Source organism: Ovis canadensis, chromosome 20 (genome assembly GCF_042477335.2).
Source record: "Ovis canadensis isolate MfBH-ARS-UI-01 breed Bighorn chromosome 20, ARS-UI_OviCan_v2, whole genome shotgun sequence".
Taxonomy (NCBI): Eukaryota; Metazoa; Chordata; class Mammalia; order Artiodactyla; family Bovidae; genus Ovis; species Ovis canadensis.
In genome coordinates this window covers 32,773,747-32,795,347 of record NC_091264.1, presented here as the reverse complement: position 1 = coordinate 32,795,347, position 21,601 = coordinate 32,773,747, and the positions used below count along the sequence as shown (strand labels likewise).

Sequence of the window (21,601 nt, the reverse complement as noted above, 5' to 3'; positions counted from 1 at the left end):
GGGCACATCTTTGGTAACTTTCTCTTTAATATTCAATATCAATGTCTGGACTCTGTAAAGGCATAGTTATGTGTGGCCTGGGGGGTGTGGCTGAGTCCTGCCTACCCGCTGTGGTCAGCCCGGCCCCAGAGTGTCTGTCCTCCTCCTGCCATTACACCCACCAGGCAGCCCTTTTTGTCCTGGGCATTGGTCAGTGTTCTGGGTCCGCTCTGACTAAGAAGGGAAAACATAACCCCAAACCGGCTCAGCTCAGAGCAGGTTACAGTCAGGGAAAGGTGCAGGGGGCAGGTGACACCGCAAACAACCCTGACCTGCTTAACCGTGCTGCCTGACACTTGTCCTGCCCCAGGCACAAGGCACCACTCAATGCGCAGGTCTCAACTGCCTGGATTTCTGGGTCATTCACAGGACTCAAGGCTTGCCTGGCCCACCTGCACCAGGCAAGAGACGGGCAGGGCCGTGGTAGGGGGTGAGGAACTCACCAACAGGAGGGGCTGAGGCTACACATCAGGAAGGACCTTGCTGGTTTCTCGCAGGAAGGATGCCATGGGAATTCGGGGTCCTAGGAGGCTTAGAATCCCTGGGATGTCAGAAGATGCCTCTTTGCAATGTTCTGGAGGCAGGGAGGCAGGTGATGGTACCACCCCGTCACGTGAGGCTCTGGGCTCTGGACCTTTTCCCACGCCTTTCACTACCTAAAAACGTGTGTGTGTGTGTGTGTGTGTGTGTGTGTGTGTGTGTGTGTGTGTGTGATGAGGGCTGAGAGACAGACACAGAGATAGAGAAACAGAGACTTAAACTTACCTGGTGCTTTGAAGTTTACAAAATGTTTTCCCATCCGTTAACCTTTCCAGCCTCGGTTTTATGGACGAAAACAGGCATTGGCCATCGTCAGCCCTCCTTAGGATTATTAGACGTTCACAGGAGTCAATATATGTAAAAGCAGCCGCAGATGAGCGTTATTCATTAACTCCGTGGAGTTTCACAACCGGGAGAGGTAGGCTAGGCAAATATTATTACCCCTGCTTTACAGATGAACGACTGTGAGATGGAAAGCGCTTGGCTCAAGGTCACCTGGACTTAAGGGGTAGTAAAGTCTGCCGCCCCCGCCTCCCCCTACAATTGGCAGGGGCCAGATGCGAAGAAGGGCTGCGCGGATGCAGGCCGCGCTCCCGCGAGGGGGCGCGCGCAGCACGGTGACGTCGCTCCCCCAGCCCCTGCCGCGGGGCGGGGCTGAGAAGGACGCGGGCTGCCCTCGTTCGCGTCCCTCCCTGGCGGTTCTCGGCGGTTGCGCGCGAGGCAGGGACTCGAGTGCTCGTTCGCACTTGGCTGGGGGGAAGGAAATGAGGTCTGGTTCTCGAGGCTTTCCGGGTCTGAAGATGCAGGGGAGGTGCCCGAACAGCGTGGTGGCATGAGGCGCGGGTCGCTTAGACGCGGGCAGGGAGCCCGCCAGGCAGAGGTCGTCCTAATGACTCTTGGCACCTCTGTCTCTAGTGCTCTCATCTCCCGCACCCAGGCTCTCCCGCAGACTCGCGTAATTCCCTTAGCAAGTTCGTACACGTCACCCCGTTTAAATAACAAGAATCTGGGCCACAGAGGATGGGTGACTGGTAGTACTTGGCAGGCCCAAGATGGAGTTCTCGTCTCTGAATCTGAACCACGTCCCCAACCCGTACAAAGGTCCAGGGAGGGGGTAGCTGTCCTGAGCAGAAGCCCCTGCTTTTGTGTGGTTCTGCTGACTCATTTAGCATTTGCCCTGCTGTCTGGAGCCAGAACGCCGGCGGGCTCACTGGCAGGGACCACCCGGACCGCCAAGGCTGTGGGGCTCTGATGAGCAGACTCTTCCGAGGGCACCCACGCAGGAAGCCGGTTCAGATGGAGTTGAGCGAGAGGAACCCAGGTGGGACACAGGCTCCTGGTGGGTTGTGGGGAAACGTGGATTCTGCTCGCCTTCACCCTCTCTACCGGCTTGCCCCAGAAACCAGACGGGCCTCCCTGCAAGCCTGGTGTCACTCTTCCCGTGTGTGTCGAGACTTGGGTTTCAGGCAGGGCCTGCCGGCCAGAACCCGGCTGTCTCTTTAAGGTGACTCTGCACTTCTCTGCTCACATCCATTTTGATTCACTATCAAGAGTTTTACATCCTGAGAATAAATTTCCCAGTAATGGGGGGTTGCCTGTCAAGCACCTGCCTCCATCATACTACCCCTCACCCTACTCTTGCCCTCTTCACTCCAAAGACTACAAACAGGTATATTCCAATCCATCAGTTATACCTGATGGTTCACTTCTGTTTTTAAGGATGATGGCTAATTTTGCTGGGGCTTTTTAACTTTTCAAAGATTTGAAGCCCCAACAATTCACCAAATAAGATTAAACAAGAGGGAAGTTTCTGTGGGGCTGTGGCGGCCACCTCAGGGAGTACAGCAGCCTCTGCACAGACCACTGCTTGGGGCAGAATGTCACACAGAAGGAGATGACCGGCACAAGCCCAGCCTTTGGCCACCTTACAGGAAGCAAAGTGCGGAGAGGAAAGGTGAGGCCCCAGAGGCCTGCCTCTCGCAGGCAGCATTGCCTGCAGAGCGCCCTCTTGTGGTCAGACACCGCCACTGCAGTTGGGCCGGCAGGAGCTGTTTTCTAGCCCCCAGAGCTTTCTAACCACCTTGCTCTCAGGTGAGAACAGTGAGGTCTTTAGTAAAATGAGTGAGATTCACATTTTTTGATAATTGCATTAGAAAAAGTTTTGGGAAAGATATTCTAGTAATCTTCTTCAAACATCAGTTTCACTCAGGGGACTTCCAGTGGCTGACTCCACATTCCCAATGCAGGGGGCCTGAGTTCAATCCCTGGTCAGGGAAATAGATCCCACATGATCAAGCACAGCCAGATAAATAAATAAAATTTTCCTTCAAAGTGAAGAAAGATGTGACTGTAATCTAAAACGTTTGTCCTTCAAGTCACTGCTGGAGTTGAACTGAGTCCTACCACACAGCTGGAGTCTGGCCTGCAAAGACTGAGGGGGAACAAGCAGGGGCAAGGAAGTGAACATTTCTGAGTATCTCTGGGAGCTTAGAGGGAAAACGTAGGATGTGAACCTGAACCTGAAAAGCATGACTGGTAGCTGGAGTAAGATAAGAGCATAAGCCACGGTGTCAAAAGGCACAGAGGGGGAAGGAACTGTGCAAAGTGGCGGCTGCTGGTGGTGGAGGATCAGGAAATGCCTGGCGTGCTCCAGGAGAGACCAGACTGTGACTCAGTGTTCTTTTCAGATTACGCTGCAGCCACGTGTGTGATGGGCTGCAGTAGACCTGGCTGGAGTCCTGAAAGGCCAGGCAAGAGGCAGGAAGGGGCCCAGGGAAGAAGCACAGGGTCCCTGAAGGGCTGTGGTGCTGAGGAGGGAGCCCAGCAGGACTGTCCAGTGTGAGTACCAGGGGTCTGTCGAGAGGGAGCAGAGAAAGGGTGCGGTTTTCTCTCAGCCTTGTGACCAAAGGGCTCTGCAGGGACGAGCGAAGACTCAGGGCACCCCTTGCTTTTGAAACTGATATGAAAGGAACAATTTATTTCCCATCAGCCTCAGATTATGTGTACTGGTTTGACGTGTACCCTGGGGTATATTGTGGACTCCAGTTCCCCATATGATAATACTTAACTCTCCTGTTAGGACTTCAGAGCTAATCAAAGACCCTTAAAAATGTGCCAACATTTTTAAGCCTGAAGCCTTCAATTAAACTGTTAGAAATAAAGCCCTGACGCAAGTGCCATGGGCACGGGGGAGCAGTGGTGGGGGGCGGGTGGTCAGTGTCAGCTCGGCGGCCAGAGCTCTGGTTTCACTTCCTGTCAGGAAGAGCTCTTTCTGAGAAGGGGCACTCCGGTGGTGTGGGCCCCTCCACCAAGTCCTCTCACGTTCCTGAGCCACTGCACACCTCTCTAGGCCAGAGTCTGGGAGGAGAAAGGGGCCCAGCTTCATTGAGGACACACAGGCCCCTTGTTCGCCAAGAAGTCTGCCTTGACTTCAGTGTCAGGGCCTGGTGCCAGGCAGGGCAGAACCCTCCGGCTACAGCCTCTTCCTGCTGGTGGGGTGGGGGTGGGAGGTGGAGCTGGCTGCTTTTAGAGAGCTCCCTCCCCAGGCTGTGGGGTGAGGACAGAGTGGAGGGGGCGACTCAAAACAAAAGAAAGATGGCGCACTGTCTCCACCCCCAGGCCTCCAAAAGGAGGAATGAAATGGCAAAAGGAAATAGCCTATTCTCCATCTCAGCCAACAGTCTGGGTGTCCTGGATCCAGGCCTGTCTCTCTTCTGTGGCCCCAGCAGGAGGCACTGTAATGCCTCTGAGACTAAAGAGGACCCACCCCATCCCTAATGCCTTGGACCCAGGCCCAGTGCTGGCCAAGGCCCATCTGGGTCATGCTCATCCCCCCAGACTCAGGCTGCCATCCCTCTAGCCTCTCCAGGGTGTGAACCCATGGCTGGAGGACACAGGGAGCCACGGAGGAAAAAAAAAAAAGTTTATTTAACCAGCCTTTGAAGGCCCCTGGTTTGAGTATAAAAAAAGGCAGTATAATGGCAAATGTACAGTGTTCATGATGGGTAGAACATGGAGAGGTGGGAGGAAGAGGCACATGGGGAGAAGGGGACTGCAGAAATCCCAGATCAGACTTCAGAACAAGCAGTCCTGGCCCCCGGCCACCCTTGGTACAGGCAGACAGACAAGACACACAACTCTCTGAGCCTAGGAACCCCTGCCCGGGCAGGCATTGGTCAGAGCCAAGAGTGGGGGGTCCGCGTGAGCAGAGACTGTGTCCCCTCCCTTGACTCTGACCCTCCAGCCCACAGTGTCCCCATGTTCATCCACAGAGCTCTCTCCTCGGGGCCTGGATGCCGGGCCCAGCACAGGCCATGAGCAAGCAGAAGATGGCTAGACAGGAAAACCTCCAGAGGACCCCTGCCCACCCCCAAAGGGGAAGGCAGGAGCAGGCAGCTGGTGCCATCCTGCCGTCCATCCGCGGTCACACGATTGCCCGGAACAGGAAGGAGAAGACGGCCCCCAGGGCCAGGCCCAGAGACAGAAAGAAGGCCATGATGGCTCCAGCTGTCTCCGCCTCAGCCGGCTTCACTTTCCTAAAGGAGGGAGGGCGAGCCGACCTTCGGACATCCCTGACCCCAGTCCCCTGCCCCACCCAGAGCATCTCATTCTGCTCACCCACTTGTCTTCCTCTCCGTCTTGGTGAGGGGGTGTGTACTGAGGCTGTCTCTACCTTTCCCTGGGAGCCCCTCCTCCCCTCCCACTGCCTGGGCCCCGAGGGCCAGTGGGCTCCTCTCTCAGCCTGGAAACCCTGAGCTCCATGATCAGGAGTCTCCCGCTTCCCACTTTCCCTCTGCTGAGGGTCCCCAGCTGGAGCACTAGGCCCTGCCTGAGGCCACCATACTCCCCACTCACTTGGGCCCGAAGCACATGCAGAGACTGGCAAGGTAGCCGTTGGAGAAGGCGAAGGCAGCCATGAAGATGATGAACCAGGCGTCGTGCTCAAAGATCACAGGCAGGTTGCGGCGGGGCTGGACGTTACACAGCAGCAGCAGGGGCACAAAGGCCAGCCGGGCCAGCACCAGGCTCGGGAGCCAGTAGCTGTCCTTCCCAGGCTGCGGGGACCAGGCCACGCCACGGTCAGGCTGGGCCAGGCCCCGGGGCTCCATTCGGAGGCCCTCAGGATCTGAATTGAAACCTCCAAGCCTAGTTACCCTTGTAGGGTACTGATCGGGAGTGGCCATGGTAGATAGACCTTCTGGCCATGTGCTGCAGCATGACCTGGGTGGTGATCACCAGGAGAGTGTGTATGTTTATGTGTGTGTAGTCATTAAACTGTACATCTACAACTTGTACACCGTACTATACAAAGATTATGTCTCAGTTTTTTAAAAAAAGCATGGTCCGCTTTCCACCATACTTTCTTGGTCCCCTCCCTGGGTGTCTCAGTCTGGACTCTCCCATCTCACAGGGGCTTGGTGACCCTCCTTCACTTACCCACATGGTGATGGCTGTGAGGCTCCGGCCCAGCCAGTCAAAGACATTGAAAGTCAAGAAACAGGACACAGGAATGAAGTAGGCCTCTGGAGGACAAAGAGTAGATTAGGAGAGGGTTAGTGGGTCCAAGAAAGGCAGGATCTAGCAACCCTGACTCTCCCTGGGACTTGGGTTTCCCAGCTGTGAAACGGAGAAGGTGCTTCCAGGCCGGGGAAGGGTGAGTGGGCCAGCAGAGCCTGGCTGCGGAGGCAACAGCCCAGGCTCCCCTCGCCCAGGCTCCTAGCCCTGCTCTCAAGCCCCTGTCCTTCCCCATCCTGGGAACCCGTGGTTTCCTCACTCCAGGCGCTGGTGCCCGCAATGCTGGACTCGACCTCAGCTGTCACGGCAGGAAATATCCCAATGGTGATGGTGAAGACGAAGCAGACGGAGAAAGCCGGGACCAAGATCTGGAGGAAAGGGACCCTGGTCTGTGTCTTCGTGGTGGCTGTGCATCATTAAAGAACCAAGATTCCCCAATACACACACAGGCGTGCATACATGCAGGAAAATCCAGCAAAGGGGCCAGTCTCCAGCCAGAAAGGGAGGGGATGGGCATGGGGTGAGAAAGGATCAGAAAAAAAGGGATGGGAGGGGTAGGAGGCAGGATGCCCCAGCCCTACATACACTTTTGAGGATAGTGCGGACAGAGTGGCTTTCCTTGGTGGGCTGAGAGCTGGGGGCCGAGAATCGGGTCTCCTCTTGGCCTGGTTTTGCTTCCTCTCCTGGGGGGTGACAGGTGGTGAGAGGGTCTTCAAGTTGTGGGAGGAACAGAGCAACGGGAAATGACACAATCCCCAAAAGGGCTGGGGTCAGCTGGGGGTGGATACCCCCTTAAACCAGTGCACAGCCCCACCCAGCTTCTCTAGCCCAGCCCTGTTTACTGGTGTTATCCCTCACTACAGGAAGCTCATTCTTGCCCACAGCTCATGCTGCCCCCCTGCTGAGCAGCCATCCTCCACCCCAGCTTCCTCGGGTTCTTCGGACCTTTACTAATGAGGTCCAGCTTGGTCTCCTGCTCCCCGGGCCCTTTGAGCTTGAGCTGCCGGTAATAGCGGTAGAATTCCTATCAAGGGAAGGAAGGTGGATTCAGAAGCAGAATCTCCAGAGCTTCTCCCTCCCACAGGTTTCGTCCCCTTGGTCTGGAGCCCTGGACCCCTTTCTCCCCCCCCAAGAACTCCAAACCTGGGGTTCAAGTGCTCACCAGCCGTGGCAGGCCCAGATAACAGATGATGGTCAAAATGATAACTCCACAGGCTGTGATAAAATAGCCAAAGGCACTTTCCGACAGCTTGGAGCCACCTGGGGCAGAGGGTGTCAGCAATCAGAGGCCAACCCTGTCCCCTCCTCCCCGCAACCACCAGGGTGATAGGCAGACAAACGGCAGGACTTACTGGCAATGGCGCAGATCATGGCCACGGAGGCGAAGAAGCCTGCCAGGCCCTGGCCACTCATGATGGGGGCTGTGTAGCTGGCGGGCAGGAGGCCGGCCAGGCCAAACAGGCTGCCCTGCAGGATGGCGCCGAAAGCTGTGCAACAGGGTGGACAGCAGAAGGGAGAGGGGAGCCGGGTGGGTCGTGGGGCCTTGGCAATTCCTGCTTGACTCCCAGTAAGTCCTGACACTGAGCAGCCCTTTCCTTCCCACTCCTAGCCCTGCTTAGGCTCTGGAATCCTCACCACCCAGGAGGAGGAAAAGATTCCTCTCTGACCAGCCATGGGACTTCTGCCCAGGTCCGCACCCAGCCCCGCTTACAGTTAATGAGCATGATCTTGATCATGGTGATGACGAAGAAGGACAGCTCATGTAGGGGCACCTTCACCAGGATGGCAGTGATCAGGAACACCAACAGGATGGCCACCAGGCTGCCCAGGATCCGCACAGACTGGGGGATCCTGTCAAAGAGGAGGCGGTGGCAGAGATGGGTGGCGAAGCCAGGGGCCCAGCCCAGGGAGGGCAGGAGGCAGCGAGGGGGTAGGGTGGGGGTCTGGGGGCTCACCTCTGATGCAGGAAGGAGTTGAGGCAGGTGAAGATCAGCAGGGGCACCATGGCACATAAGGTCATGACATTGTTAAAGATGGTGCTGAGATGGGTCCGCTCTGGCGAGGGTGCCAGGGGGCTGGCCGAGGCCTGGATGTCCTTGCTTACTTCAGCAGGGGCCAAGGACATATTCTGGGACATGTCCAGGCGGTTTGTGAAATACTGTGAGGGTTGCAGAGAGGAGTGTTGGCACCTTTTGCGCTGTGCCTGCAAGCACGTATCCAGGCCCTAAATGCCCAGTGGATGAGCCCCTGGGAGCCCATTCCCACATCTCACCTTAGTGGCCGTCATGAAGAAATTCCAGGGCAGCAGCGTCCCCAGACCCAGTACGAAGAAGATAAGCCAGACGGCTTTGTACCTGGGGATGGGAGAGGAAAGTGAGGCCAGGTGACCCACCATCCCACCTTCCTTCCTAAATCAAACCTGGGGCAGCCCCACCCTCTTCCATCTCTCCAGCTGTCCCAGGGCACAGAACATGCAGAAGAGGAGGTGGCCTAGGATGCGGGAAAGGGCACAGATGAGTCCCGAGGGGGAGGGGGACCAGGGACATAGGACCGAAGAGCATGGCCAGAAGGACCTTGGTTCTCAGTCCCAAAGACTCAGGGGACCCTGCAGGCTTGGGAACCGATGTGATCCACACATCCGCAGGTGGTTTTGGAAATCTTGCTAAAGGCTGAGGGGGTGGGTGGGTGAGTGAGAAAACAAAACACAAGTCTTCTACCCCCGCTGGGCAGGCTGGAAGTGATTACACTGTTTGGGCAGGGCCGTGCGGCTTTCCAAAGAGGAATCTGAGGTCAGGAAACTCCCAGACCATTCTGGATCTAGGAGGACAGGGATGCGGGTGTCCTGGGACAGCTGAGAAGCGAGGGAGCTGTTTTTTCCTGGCTCACACAGAACCAGCTTTGTAGGCTACACCACATAGGAGGCCGGGAGGGATGGGCCACGAGACGTCATCTGGGCTCCAGAGTGTAAATAACAGCCTCCCAGCCTGGGTCAGGACACTCACTTGCCCCAAGCCCTACATCTCGGGGCCTGTCTGGGATGGGACAGCTTCTCCCAGGCAGCCCTGTGGTCCCCAAATGTGTCTGCTATACTTTCCCCACTGTCCACACCTGCGGTCTTCACAGAGCTGGCAGGGACAAGCCCAGGGCAATGAGGAGACTGAGCAGGGCCTGGCCCCACAGGGCGGGGGCCTGGGTGGGCATCCCAGGTGGGCAGGTCTGAGTCCTGACAACTGCAGCCCCCTCCCACCTCCCTCCTATAGTCCCCACCCTGAGGAAGAGAGGTAAGGCCTGGATTCAGAGGCCCAAATGAAGGGAGCAACTCCCAGCCAAGGTCCCATAAAATAGAGACCCAGTGTGGGGCCACTGGAGAAGGCAGAGGAGTTCACAGAGGGCTGCCACCAGAATGGGGGTGCTAGGATTGGGGGGCAGGCAGCCTTGGAACGAAGGACACCAGGAAGGATCCAACCAAACAACCTCTAGGGCCTGTACTTACTGTCTCCTTAAATTCCCTCCCATCCAAGTAAACCTCACCTCTGCTTTACAAGTGGGAGGCTGTCCCAGAAAGATAAAGCTAAGTGCCTAAGATCCCACCGCCAGCAGTGACCTTCAGCACAGAAGGCCGGGGTGAGCAGGGGATGCGGCTGTGGGACTGCGATAGAAAGATATTTTGGGCACCAGGCACGGCTTCATCAACTTTCTTGGGGTCTAGACTCCTGGAAGAACTTGAAACCAGCTACGGTCTCTTCACCCAGAACACACACGCATTGCCATAGCTATGGGTCTAACTGGAGGGAAGTCCTAGGCTCCGGAGGTGGGGAAGTGAGAGGGAGGTCAGAGCGAGGACCAGGGCAGGCCAAAGTCATCTGAGGCTGAGGCCAACTCTGTCGGCTGGCCAGCCTGGGAATGAGGGGTGCTGCCAAATGTCTCCCCACGGTGCTGGCCCGAGGAGCCGGAAGCTGCCGAAGAGCAACACTGGAAACTCCAACAGGCCAGGGAGGGGCCGCCACCATCTCACTGGGCCTCCCGGGAGACACCGCTCTCAGCACCCAGCCACGACAAGCAGGGCCCTCTGATGCAAACGTGGCTCGTAGCTACCTGGTTGGAAGGCTCATCATCAGTGGCAATCCCAAATTTCAAAGGATACAGCACCCAGCCCCGCTGGAGACCCGCTCCCACTCCCCTAGATCCGCAGCCCAGGTCTCCCTCCCTGGTACCTGTCCTGAGGCTGGTGACTGGTTGTCATGGTGATGGCGTTCTTGGTTATGCCTGGCTGACAGCTTCCTCCCTCCGGTGCTTGCTGGGGGCAGAAGCAGTGTGAGGTCCTGTCGTGGCCTTGCTTCCCTACAGGCCTCTTCAGACACTTGGTGGGTGGGTGAAGAGGGCCAGGCAGACACAGCAGGCAGGCTGTAGGGTCCCGAAGGCCCCGCTCCTGGCCCTGCCTCTCAAGGCTGCTCCTTTTGACCCCCTTGGGCCGGTCCTGCTGAGCCCCACTGCCTGCTCAGACGCTACCTGGCTCCCGGCCTGGCCTGGCCACTGCCTCCGCTATTTTTATCCAGCAGCCGAGGCTGTCTGTGAGCAGGGAAACAGGGGCGGGTGGAGAGCAGGCAAGGAGGAGGAGGAAGTATGGCAGAAAGGGAGGGAAAAAAACAGGCAAAGGCATGAGGGGGGTCATGAGAGGATGAGAGGGGTCAGGGACAGTGACAAGGATAGAAGTGGGGAAAGAGGAGGGAAACAGAAAAGAGATAAGGGGGAAGAGGGAGGGCGGGAGGACGTAAAACAAACAGATCTGCAGCAGCAGCAGCCTCAGGCGTGATGACCAGGCCAGCCAGAGAGGCCGCCCTGCCTCCCACCCAGGGCAGCCTCCCTCCCTGGGGCTCTCCGTCTGATCTCTCTGCTCTCCCGAGGAGCCCTTGGGCTCATGGCTAGGGCAGGCTCTGGAGAGCCTGTCCCCCTCTGCAGGCACCCCAGATGCCAGCCTCTCTGTGGGTGGCACCTTAACCATCCTTTCCAGCCAATGCCCAGAGGTTTCCTGGTTCCTGGCCCATTTTCCAGAAAAACACTTTAGGATGTGCATGGGGACACAGCCGCTTCCTTGACCCCTGGGGACATCCCATCTCCCCCCTCCCTCCCTGCCGCTGGGTTCCTCTCTGACTCATTCCCAGGCCCCTGGCTTCTTCCCCTTTCTGAGAGCAAAGTTGGAGGCAAGATGGAGGGATAGGAGCGCAGGCCTGTCCAGTCCCCAGCCTCCCCACTTCGTACCCCTTCCCTGCTCCCTGCTCAGGAGGGGTGGGGGGCGGGGGGCGGGGGGAGTATGGCTCCCTGGCACTAGGAGAAGAACCAGCTTTCCCTTGGATGGCATGGAAAGCCAGGCAGGGGTGGGCGGGCCTGTCCCCCACGTGCCAGCTCTGGTGTGAGCTCTGGAGCCAGCTCTGCCGTTCTGGGTGAGGACCAGCTTCCTCGCCCAACTGGATCAGCACCCTCACCCACCTGGGCCAGCACTCACCGGATGCCCAGACTTGCCAGCAGAAGGGTCAGGGCAGAGGGGGCCCAGGCGGTCTGTGGGAGGTGGTCCTAGCTCAGAGGCAGGCGGCAGGTCTTGTCCATGGGCTCTTCCTGAATAAGGGTCCAGAGTGAAAATTGCGGCAGCGGGCGTATCGGGAGAGAACCCCTCAGGTCCTGCCGGGGGACGAAACACCTCCATTCTGAGAAGCCTTCTGAACTAACACAGCCAGGGAGATAAAACCCAGCCCTTATCTCCCACCAGCAGTCTCAGCAGGGGAGCTGAGGGGGTGGGTCAACCCCCAGGTGCAGCCAGCACTCCAGGCCTCAGCCTGAGATGGACAGCCCTCGGGACTCTGAGAAAGGACCTGGACAGGCCTTTCTGCTCCTCCCAAAATTCCTCTCCACCCCTCCCTGCGTCAACTCCAGCCTCTGCGAAGGCCTTCCTCCCCTCCTCCCCCCACGACACCTGGCCGATGATGGCACAGGGAAGGGAGAGGCAGACCCAGACACCCCAGAAGGAGGCAGAGGGCTTCTTTCTCTCTCCCTTCCTTTCCACAAATGTTTCCCTAGGACCCCTGCATGCCAGCCAGGCAATGTCCTAGGCACTTGGGAGAGTGGTGAACAACAGTTTTCACATTTTCTAGAAGGATGGAGGTGGGGGGGGGTGTCGGTGAGAGGGCTCTACTCTGGGAGGTGGGCAGAGGAGGTGAGAGACTCATGTTTTCTATTAGGTAGAAGGAGGGAAACCCCCAGCTTCTTACTTCAGCCAACCCTGTTCCCTACCCACAGGCAAGATTCCAGGCAGTAAAGAGCAGGTAGAGTTTCAACACAGGTGAAGGCTGGGGTGGCAGACAGAGTATTTCCTCTTTCTCAGGAAAATCTTTTTTAGGCTGAGGAGTACTCCTTTCTGCCCTCTGGCCCTCCTCTTCACTGCCCCCAGCCCCACCCTCACCCCTCATCAGCTACACCCCTGCTCTCTGCTGTCCCCAACCCCAGCCCTGAGCACAACTCAACTCCAGGGGCAGCCCACTCCTCCTGCCCACATCCTGAAGATCAGTCACCCCTTTGGCTTTTGTTTGCCTCGGTCCAATCAGGGATTTGATACCAGTTCAGAACATCTGGTTTCTCTCCAGCCATGCCCTGGCCTGCCCAGATGGGGCCCTGATAGCAGCCACCAAACTGGGCACCTCCCCAGCCCCCTGGCCCCCAACACCTCTCACCCGCGCCAGCTTCTAGAGACATCTCTGTGGTAGCATCAAATTCACCACTTCCATGGATCCCATATGGGGCAGCCACCACCTGCAGATACCTCTCTGGCCCTTGCCTGCCTTCACGACAACCATAAACTCATATAGATTGTCTCCATTGAACAGAGGAGGACAGCTCAAGCTCAGAATGGTTGAATCATTTGCCTAAGGCAACAGAGCTAGTGAACGAGTGAGCTGGAATTCAAAACTCATGTGAAGTTTACTCTATGCTCCTTCCGGAGAGGGGAGAGAGGTTTAAAGGCAGCTTCCCAGCCAGCCTCATATACTGGGAGGTGGAGTAACTCTACTCCAACTAAGGGGTTAAAAAGTAAGGTGGGGGTCAGGTCATCTCCGGTCTGACTTGTGTCTGGTGTAAGGCGCTCCCCCACCCTATTACACACACATCCTGGCAAAGAGAGCTCACACAGACAGGAAGACAAGGCAAGAGGATCTGGAGGTGACCATGACCGAGAGGAACGGGCAAAGGAGTGGCCCCAACAGGGGTGAGGGGCGGGGGTGGGAGCAGCCTTCATCCGCCACAGCTCTCCCCCTGGGAAGCAAATCTGGGATGTCCTTTTAAGTGAAGCAAAGGTGTTCTCTCTGGGAATAAACGAGGACGCGCCCAGGAAGGGAGGGAGGCCAGGTACACCGGCTCGGCCAATAGGAGGCCGGGTGTTAAAGAGGCAGCGCCTCCACCCTATTCCGCGTGCTCTCCTGGCCATTCCCCGCACCCGGCGCAGTTAACGGTGCGGCCCCTCCCCGGTACCAACAACGAGATTGATCGAGATTAACCTTCAACTCGCCCGCCCCTTGGGGAGGTCAGCTCGGCGACAGGCAGTTTCAGGCCCGGTAGCCAGGTCGTCCCCGCCTGCTGGGGTCCAGGTCCCCGCACAGTAACCCTACGCCCGGGCCCCGGCGCGCCACGTGCCGCGCGGCTCCGCACGGGGGCCGCACCCGGCATCCCCCAGTCCCGGCGGCGCAGCTGCCAGGCCCAGCCCCCCTGCCCGCGTGGCAGCAGGCAAAAGCGGCGCGCATTCCGCCCCGGCGACCCCCGCCCCCCGCCCGTTTCCCGATCCCCTCCCACCTCCCGGGCAGCACCTGCTGGGAAGGAGTCCTCCCGCGTGGAGGTCCGCGCGCTCACCCGGGCCGCTTCCCGCGCCCGCCCGAGCACATTCAAACCCGCCCTCCGCTCGCCCCGCCCCGGCGCGCCCCCGCCCACGTCCGCTCCCCGGCGCTCGCCGCGGCCCCGCCCCCGCCCGCCCCACGCACGCCCGCCCGGAGCTACGAGGGACCCCCGGACCCGAGACCCAGTACCTGCCTGGCCCAAACTTTGTACTATTTCTGTAGACTGGACCTCTGGGGCCCCTGCCCCGCCAAACGCTGCCCCATCACGGAGCACGTAGGGCTGAATGTATCCCTGGTCTCCTCGCTGGGGTTACACAAACTCCTACTCAGCCGTCTCGGGACTCTCCCAGCGACAAACCTGCTGAGGCAGATCCGGAGCCCCCCACCCCCACCACCGCCCGGTCCAAACACAGTCTCAGATGTTCCGTTATGGCTCGCGAGGCTGCCTCCTACATACACCACTCTCACACCGCACCTTTTTCCTTCCCAGCGCCCCCTTCCCTTTTCAGTGCCACTTTCTTCGTTTGGAATTATCCTCTCAGTCCCCATGCCGGGGCATCCCTCTGACCGAATCAGTATGATGTGTGACCAGGGTTTTCCCACCTCTAACACTTACAGATCCGCTCACCCACAACTGTGATTTAGAGAGATAATGTGTGTAGGGGGTGGAGGAGAATGTTGGGGGGGGGGAGGGTGGAGGGTGGCAGCTCTACTGTAGCCCTCTCATGATTCACCCTTTCTAAATCCAGAACTTTGGAAAAGCTAAGGCACTGCTGGCAACAGGAAAAGTCTTACATCCTGAGTGAATCCCGTAATCCAGATACTCCAGGAGGGAAGCCTTGCTGAGCCCCACATCCTCCCAATCTGAGAAGAAGGGGATGGGCACGCTGAGGGATGATTGGTCCTTCTTGTACCTGCAAGGAAGGAGGAAGGATTCCCTCCTTTTTGGTTGGTCAGTAAATTTGGGGGAACAGGGGAATCACTGCCCCTGCAGCAGCCCTCAGTACAGAAGGACAATCGAAAGGCCAGAGAGACACTGAGGACAGAAAATTCAGTCCAGTCCCACTCCCTTAACCCAATCACCCAAGAGGCCTTTACCCTGGAGAAAGTCACAGACACTAATTAACAATTAGCAGCACTACCATCATAGGGATAAGGGAGAGTCACACCCTCTCTCCAGTGCACAGACTGGGCAAAGGGTAATTTTTCTTCTTAGGACTGACCAGTGGCTTCACCCCAAAATACTCAGAAGAGCTGTTGCCAGCCTGCTGGCTCAGGGACCCACAGAGACATGACACACGATCATCCCCTGGCCTTAACCAGCAGAGGGCAGGAAGAGGGGTATGAGTAGTGTTTTTCTAGGCACTGCCTCACAGCTTGAGGGCAGCTTCATGTCTGGGTCACCCCCACCCCATTCCTACCCTGTGTTTGTCCAGCCTCTCTCTACCTCTCCAGGCCCTTCTCTCCCCTTTTTCTTGGCCCCTGTCTCTCTCCGCATCCTCATTTCCCGTCTCTGAGCCTGTGGGGGTGGCAGGCTTTAGTGGCCAAATGGATCCGGCATGCATGGCCAGGCTGGTGGCCAGTGGCTGCAGTTGTGTGCAAAGGGGGCTGTAAACGGAAAGAGATTGGGAGGAAGTGGTGAGGGTCCCAGACCAGACAGGGGAAGGCTGGTTCCCCTCCCCACCCCCGCTGAAGTCTAGCCTGCTAGTAGATGGCAACAGGCAGGGCTGTTATTGCTGGACAGAAGCCTGTCTGGCATTCTCCTTGCCTGGGCCCCCAGCCAGCACCCACACCCCTCCAGCACCGCCTCTCTACGCAGGGATGGTTGCTGAGGGCCAGGGCCCTCTGCTGGCCAGCCTCGGAGCCCAACTCACAGTGGCCTGTGCCCACCAGGCCAGTGCTTGTCATTCGCTGCCCAATCTTTTGGCTCCCTCAGGTCCCAGGTACAGGAGTAGGGTGTGAAGCGCTGATCTAGCTGCACACCCACCACCACCCAATCCACCACCTCCGTGAGGCTGTGACCTGTGACTCCCTCCTCCCCCTTCCAGGCCCCAAGGGTGCCTCATCACCTCACACACACAGTCCTATCTTTTCCTAGCCCTGCCTCCATCTGGGTTTGCTGTGTGTTTGCTTGGCTCTGCAGTTTGTCACCAATGTGTCTCATGACTGTATGTTCTCGGTTGTGTTTGTGACTCTATCTCCATGGCCTCGTGGCAGGGCTGGGGCCAGACAGAGGCCAAAGAGGCAACTTGCCTGAGGTGCAGTATTTAAGGGGGAGCCCAAATATTCCAGAATCCGGATAAATAATGTTTTAATACAATATATTTTAAAAAAATCAAAGTGAATGCAAGAAACAAAAATCCACGACGAACAAAGTATCAGCTAAGATGAAGACAGAATCCAGCCCTCTCAGTCAGATACCTCAAGTCCCTCACCTTCCTTATTGGGTGTGTAAGGGGGTCAGGGTTCAAGAAGACTGGACTTGGTTTTCCAGCTTCATGTCTCAGACATCTGCCTCATCCTTTGCTCCGAGGTCTCTGACCCTGGATACATCTGCAAGTGATTAGGGGAGGGCAGTCATCTCACCACGGCCTCCAAAGTCCGGGGAACTGACCTCCGCCAGAAACCGCAGATGCAAACTCCGTTGATTTCCACCACCCCACGATAGCCCTGCCCACTCTGTTCTCCGCCCCGCCCCGCCCCGCCCGCCGGGGAAACAGCAGGCCCCGCTCCTCACCGCTGCCCCGCCCCCTCTCCGCTGCCAGCCTCTGCTGCCCCGCGCACCTGCTGGGACTTCCCAGGGGGCCTCCACTTTTGGGGAGCGGGGACGGAAGTTCCGGGGCCAGTTGGCCCCTGGTTCCCGTTTGGCCTCCTCCCTGCGGGACTGGTGTCGCAGTGGACGAAAACTGCAGACCGCTCTGGTCTGACCCGTCTGTGCCACCAGGCGGGGAAGGGGCTGCAGCGTACTACCCAGGCGTCCGCCCCGCGCATGGTTGCAGACTCCCAAGAGAGGAACTCTCCGGGAGGCCAGCGGGAGGAGAAGCCTGGAGCGGGCTGAATAAATAAGGCGCCCGGGGCCTTGGAAGGGACCAGGGGTTCGAATCCCCTTCATCCCGGCCCTCCCCTAGGCCACCTTTCTGAGTGGGCGGCGGGGGGGAGGGGAAGGGTTGCGAGCACGTGCACTGGCTTTGATGACCCCTGGAGGAAGCAGATGGTGTCCGGGTGTGCGGAGGCGGGGTCTGGCAGAAAGCCCCGCGGGGTCGGCTTGGGGGCCCACAGCTCTGATCTGGAGGCTTCCCCCTAGGCCAGTCTTCTAACGGGGTGTGCAGACAGGGTGAGGGTCCTGAAAGGCGCTTGTCCTCACTTTACCGCCTTGAACTGGGAGCCCAGGGCTGGGTGGAGGCGGGTAGGAGGGGGGAGTGTTGCAGGAAAATAGTAAGCAAATTATCTGGAGGCAGGTTTGCAAAATGCCTCTGACAACTCTTGTTTGAGATCCCCGAGGGGCCTCCCACTGGAGAGGAGAAATGAAGAGGTGAATTCCTCAGATTACACCCCACCTACCCTGTACCCCCTAGATCCCATCCTGGGCAGAGTACCCCTCAGGGTATGCATCTCTAGGCTGCTTCTCTGGGTGGGGAGGCTGCCCACAGGGTCCCTCCAAAAACAAATCTCCCTCTGCCCACAGCACTAGCTGAGAAGAGTATCCACACTCGCTGGAGGACATTAACCTCCTTACCTTGAGGTGCCAGAAAGACCCAAGACTGCTGACTCCCAGTGTGAGACACTCAAGTTAGAGAAACAGCTTCCAGGGCATTGGGACTGAGAGGGACAATGACAGAGGTAGCAAAAGGAAGTCTTGAGGTGTTCCTCCACCCGTCTCCTCTGGACAGTTTCGACTGTCCTGCAGTGCAGGAGTGTGACAGGACTGTCAAAGGCATCCTAAGAATTAATGGCAACAAATATTTATTGAGCCCCTATTGCATACTGGGCTTTGGGGGCAGGACTAACTCCCTAGTAGGGAACCAAGTTCTTAATATTTGGGAAATCTCAAACCAGAAGCAGTCTGGATTAGCCGAATTGTCCATTGTCCCAGGGTTAAGCATTGTCCCTCATTGGACCTCCTGTCTCCATTTGCCTGGGGGTGGGGGTGGTGGAGGAGTGTCAGTTCCCCTCCCACCAGAGGCCAGAGGTGATTAGGAAAGGTCTTGGGAAGAATGCAGGGAGGGAGGGACGGTGATCTGTTTTCTGGAAGCAGAGCATCCTTCCAATCCTTTCTGCTGGGAGGTGGGGGGCATGTCCTAGCTGGACCCCTCTCATGCTCAGTCACCCACCACGTCTTCTGCCCACTGGGCAGGCTGCAGTCAGTGATGGGGCCAGGACTGTCTTACTCCGAAATAAAGCATTTCAGGGGGCACAGCTGCTACCAGGATTCATGGCCTCATTTTTGGGAGGCTAGCCTCTCCCTCCTTTCCAGGCGGGCCACTCTGGAAGCCTCCCCAGCGTCTGGCGGGCGTCTCTGACTGAGGACGAACAACAGACAGCCCAGCAAAGCCTCTCGCAAATCCTGGGAGCCCAGGCGGCGGGCCAGACGGCGCAGCAGGGGCAGGAGGTGCTGGCGGGCCAGGCGGGCAGCGGGCAGCAGCAGACGGGCCAGCAGCGTGCGGAGCAGCAGCGGGAGCAGAGGAGCGGGCATGGCTGGCGACTTGCAAGGTGATCTAGACTCCAGGCTCTCCTTTCTGCTTCCTTCTCACCTGGCAAAGACACAAGGAGGTGGGCAGGAATAGACTCCCGCTTCAGTTTACACCCGCCAAACCCCAGATCTCAGTTCATGGGTCGTTTTAGTTTTCTGGAAGCCCTTCCTCTGGAAAGGGTGGCTGGGGCCGGAGGATTCTCATCACAGCACGGATGGAGATGGAGTCAAGGCAAGAGTGAAGCCCGCTCTGGGACCTCCAGCTCGCCATTCCCAGCCTCTGGGGCTCCTAATGTCCCTGGAATCCTCCCTTCCGTCAGTCACCCGCTCCTTCTGCACACCCTCAGTCACCTGGCATTCCCTAACCCTTCTCCCTCAATCCAGCAGGAGTTCTTCCCTAGACAGTTCTAAGTTCTCTTTTCAGGGATCCCGATCCAACCAGACCTGATACTTCCTACCCTCCCAGTTCTCTACCCCCACCCATGCGTAGCAGCTCTCACCAGTCAGAACTGCTGCTCAGCATCAATGTCTGGCTGAACTTGCCTGTAGGGGCCACATCCTCACTGAAAGCTACACAGGGCTGCCCCACCCAGCTCAGCCCCACCCAGAACAGCTTGCCTGGGTTGGGGGAGCAAGGGAGAGACAGCTGTGTTCTGGTATCTGATAGGTGAAGGGAGGGGGCAGCTGGGCTGGAAGAAGAGATGCAGTAATTTCTCCTACCGGATGCAGACCTCAGAGTCTAAACCCAGACTGCACTTTCTAATGGTGTGATCTGAGGCACATTGATTCTTCTAGGTTCCAGGCACCTCATCTGTTACCTCAATAATTGGGAGGAGTTACTGGAATGGGACAACGTATGAGACCCACTGACCCAAACCTCAGAAGCAATAAGGCTGCAACCCCCACACCAGGCATGCTCAGAGCGGCCCAGACAGAGAATAGGATGGGAGCATGCATTGTGGGCTGTCTCCTGGGGAGTGGAGAAGTGGGGTCAGAGTCCATATCATAGCTGGACACAGCTGGGTGGTACTCCCACTCAGGGATGGGAAGAGGCATACCCATGTCAAGACCCTCTCCACATTTTTCTCTGGAAGATTAAATGGAGTTCCATGAGATAGCCAGGTAGAGACGGTCCAGATTTGTTTTATTTTGTTTTTAAATACCTCATACTGACATGTGCACATCGCTATATTTGAAATAGATAGCCAACAACCACCCGCTGTATAGCACAGGAAACTCCGCTCAATGCTCCATAATAACCTAAACGGGAAAAAAATTGAAAAAGAATTTTTTTGTATATGTATACATATATATATATTCAGGTATACGCTTTGCTGTACAACCAAAACTAACACAATATTCTTAATCAACTATACTCCAATATAAAATTAAAAAAATTTTTTAAAGTACATAAGATAAATACCTCATTCTTCTACTTCCTAAAATTGGTATAATTTCTGCCTTGATGGACTCAGATGAGATAATGGCCATGAAAGTGTTTTGTAGAATAAGGACATGGGAATATGATCGTTTATCATCAACCTGTCACGACCCACCATTTGCAGCATCATGATCTCCACATCTCCACCATCAACAACCTTGAAGAAATAAAACTTTCAATTTATCAAAAAGGTCTGTCCTCCTTCTACCCAGAGGAAGCAGGGAGTGGGGGCAGCTAGAGTACAGACGAATAGGTGTGGTCTTCCTTTCCTTCCTGTCCTTTCCTTCCCTTCCAGAGGAGTTGTGATGGTCAGTGTCTTCCCTGGACTATGGTTGGCACACGTATTGAGTACGTGTGAGCCACGCCTGTGAGTTCATTTTGTTGTTCAGTCGCTCAGTCGTGTTTGACTCTGTGACCCCATGGACTGCAGCTCGCCAGGCTTCCCTGTCCTTCACCATCTCCTGGAGTTTGCTCAAACTCAAGTCCATTGAGTTGGTGATGCCATCCAACCATCTCATCTTCTGTTGCCCCTTTCTCCTCCACCCTCATTTTTTTCTCATTATCAGGGTCTTTTCCAATGAGTTGGCTTTTCACCTCACGTGGCCAAGGTATTAGAGCTTCAGCATCAGTCCTTCCAATGAATATTCAGGATTGATTTCCTTTAGGATTGATTGGTTTGATCTTACTGTCCAAGGGACTCTCAAGAGACTTCTCCAGCACCACAGTTCGAAGGCATCAATTCTTGGGTGCTCAGCCTTTTTTATTGTCCTGCTGTCATATCCATTCATCTCATATCCTGCTCTCATTTCCAACTGCTGGAAAAACCATAGCTTTGACTATACAGGCCCTTGTAGGCAAAGTAATATCTCTGCTTTTTAATATGATGTCTAGGTTTGTCATTGCTTTTCTTCCAAGGAGCAGGCAAGGAGTTCATGATCTCACTCAATTTTTATCATTGCTCTTCAGGAAAATAACTATTATGACCTTTGTACAGATAAGGAAACTGAGGTTTAGAGGGGTTAAGCAATTTACCCCAGATCACACAGCGGATAAAAGGCCTGGTCACCCCACCAAGACCTGCCCCTCCTCCAGGCTCTCCCATATCTGTGAGAGGCAACTACGTCTCTCTAATTACTCTGACCAAAATCCTGGAAGTTATCCTTGACCTCTGTCTTCTTATCACAGTTCACTACCCACAGTAATAAATCCTGAGGGCTCTGTTTGTCATCTTTCACGTTAATTATTATAATAGCCTTCTAACTGGTGTTCTTGTTTCTCCTTTCCATACAGTGACCAGGGTGATCTTTCTAAAACATGTCAGATCATGTCCTTTTTCTGCTTAAACTGTCCAATGACCCCCTTTTCATTAAGAATTAAAGCCAAAGGCTTTAACTGTGACCTCTGAGGCCCTGGCTTCCAAGTTCTAGTCCTTGCCTCTCTCGCTGTGGCAGCCACACTGGCTTCCTGCTGCTCCTTAACTGTGCCAGACATGTTTTTGCCTCA

At 56.5% G+C, this 21,601-nt stretch overlaps 2 protein-coding genes across 3 annotated transcripts; both read right to left on the bottom strand.

Moving 5' to 3' along the window:
- Positions 1 to 4,487: 4,487 nt before the first annotated feature.
- SLC29A1 (solute carrier family 29 member 1 (Augustine blood group)) lies at positions 4,488 to 14,049 on the bottom strand. Of its 2 annotated transcripts, none has more exons than XM_069564641.1 (14): positions 13,941 to 14,049; positions 11,597 to 11,706; positions 10,308 to 10,390; positions 8,366 to 8,447; positions 8,049 to 8,251; positions 7,805 to 7,944; positions 7,446 to 7,580; positions 7,256 to 7,353; positions 7,039 to 7,117; positions 6,679 to 6,776; positions 6,353 to 6,461; positions 6,016 to 6,101; positions 5,434 to 5,633; positions 4,488 to 5,114 (listed from the first exon to the last, which is right to left on the bottom strand). In XM_069564641.1, the coding sequence occupies exons 3-14, from the start codon at positions 10,334 to 10,336 to the stop codon at positions 5,003 to 5,005; spliced, it is 1,371 nt and encodes a 456-aa protein (XP_069420742.1). In that variant the 5' UTR covers positions 10,337 to 10,390; positions 11,597 to 11,706; positions 13,941 to 14,049; the 3' UTR covers positions 4,488 to 5,002. The 2 variants fall into 2 exon arrangements, with proteins under 2 accessions (XP_069420742.1, XP_069420743.1); XM_069564642.1 differs by having other exon boundaries at positions 13,927 to 14,025.
- Positions 14,050 to 17,913: 3,864 nt separating this feature from the next.
- Positions 17,914 to 19,218, bottom strand: MYMX (myomixer, myoblast fusion factor). The gene is made up of 2 exons (XM_069564639.1): positions 19,158 to 19,218; positions 17,914 to 18,718 (listed from the first exon to the last, which is right to left on the bottom strand). Exon 2 carries the CDS (start codon positions 18,658 to 18,660, stop codon positions 18,406 to 18,408), a length of 255 nt encoding a protein of 84 aa, XP_069420740.1. The 5' UTR covers positions 18,661 to 18,718; positions 19,158 to 19,218; the 3' UTR covers positions 17,914 to 18,405.
- Positions 19,219 to 21,601: the final 2,383 nt, after the last annotated feature.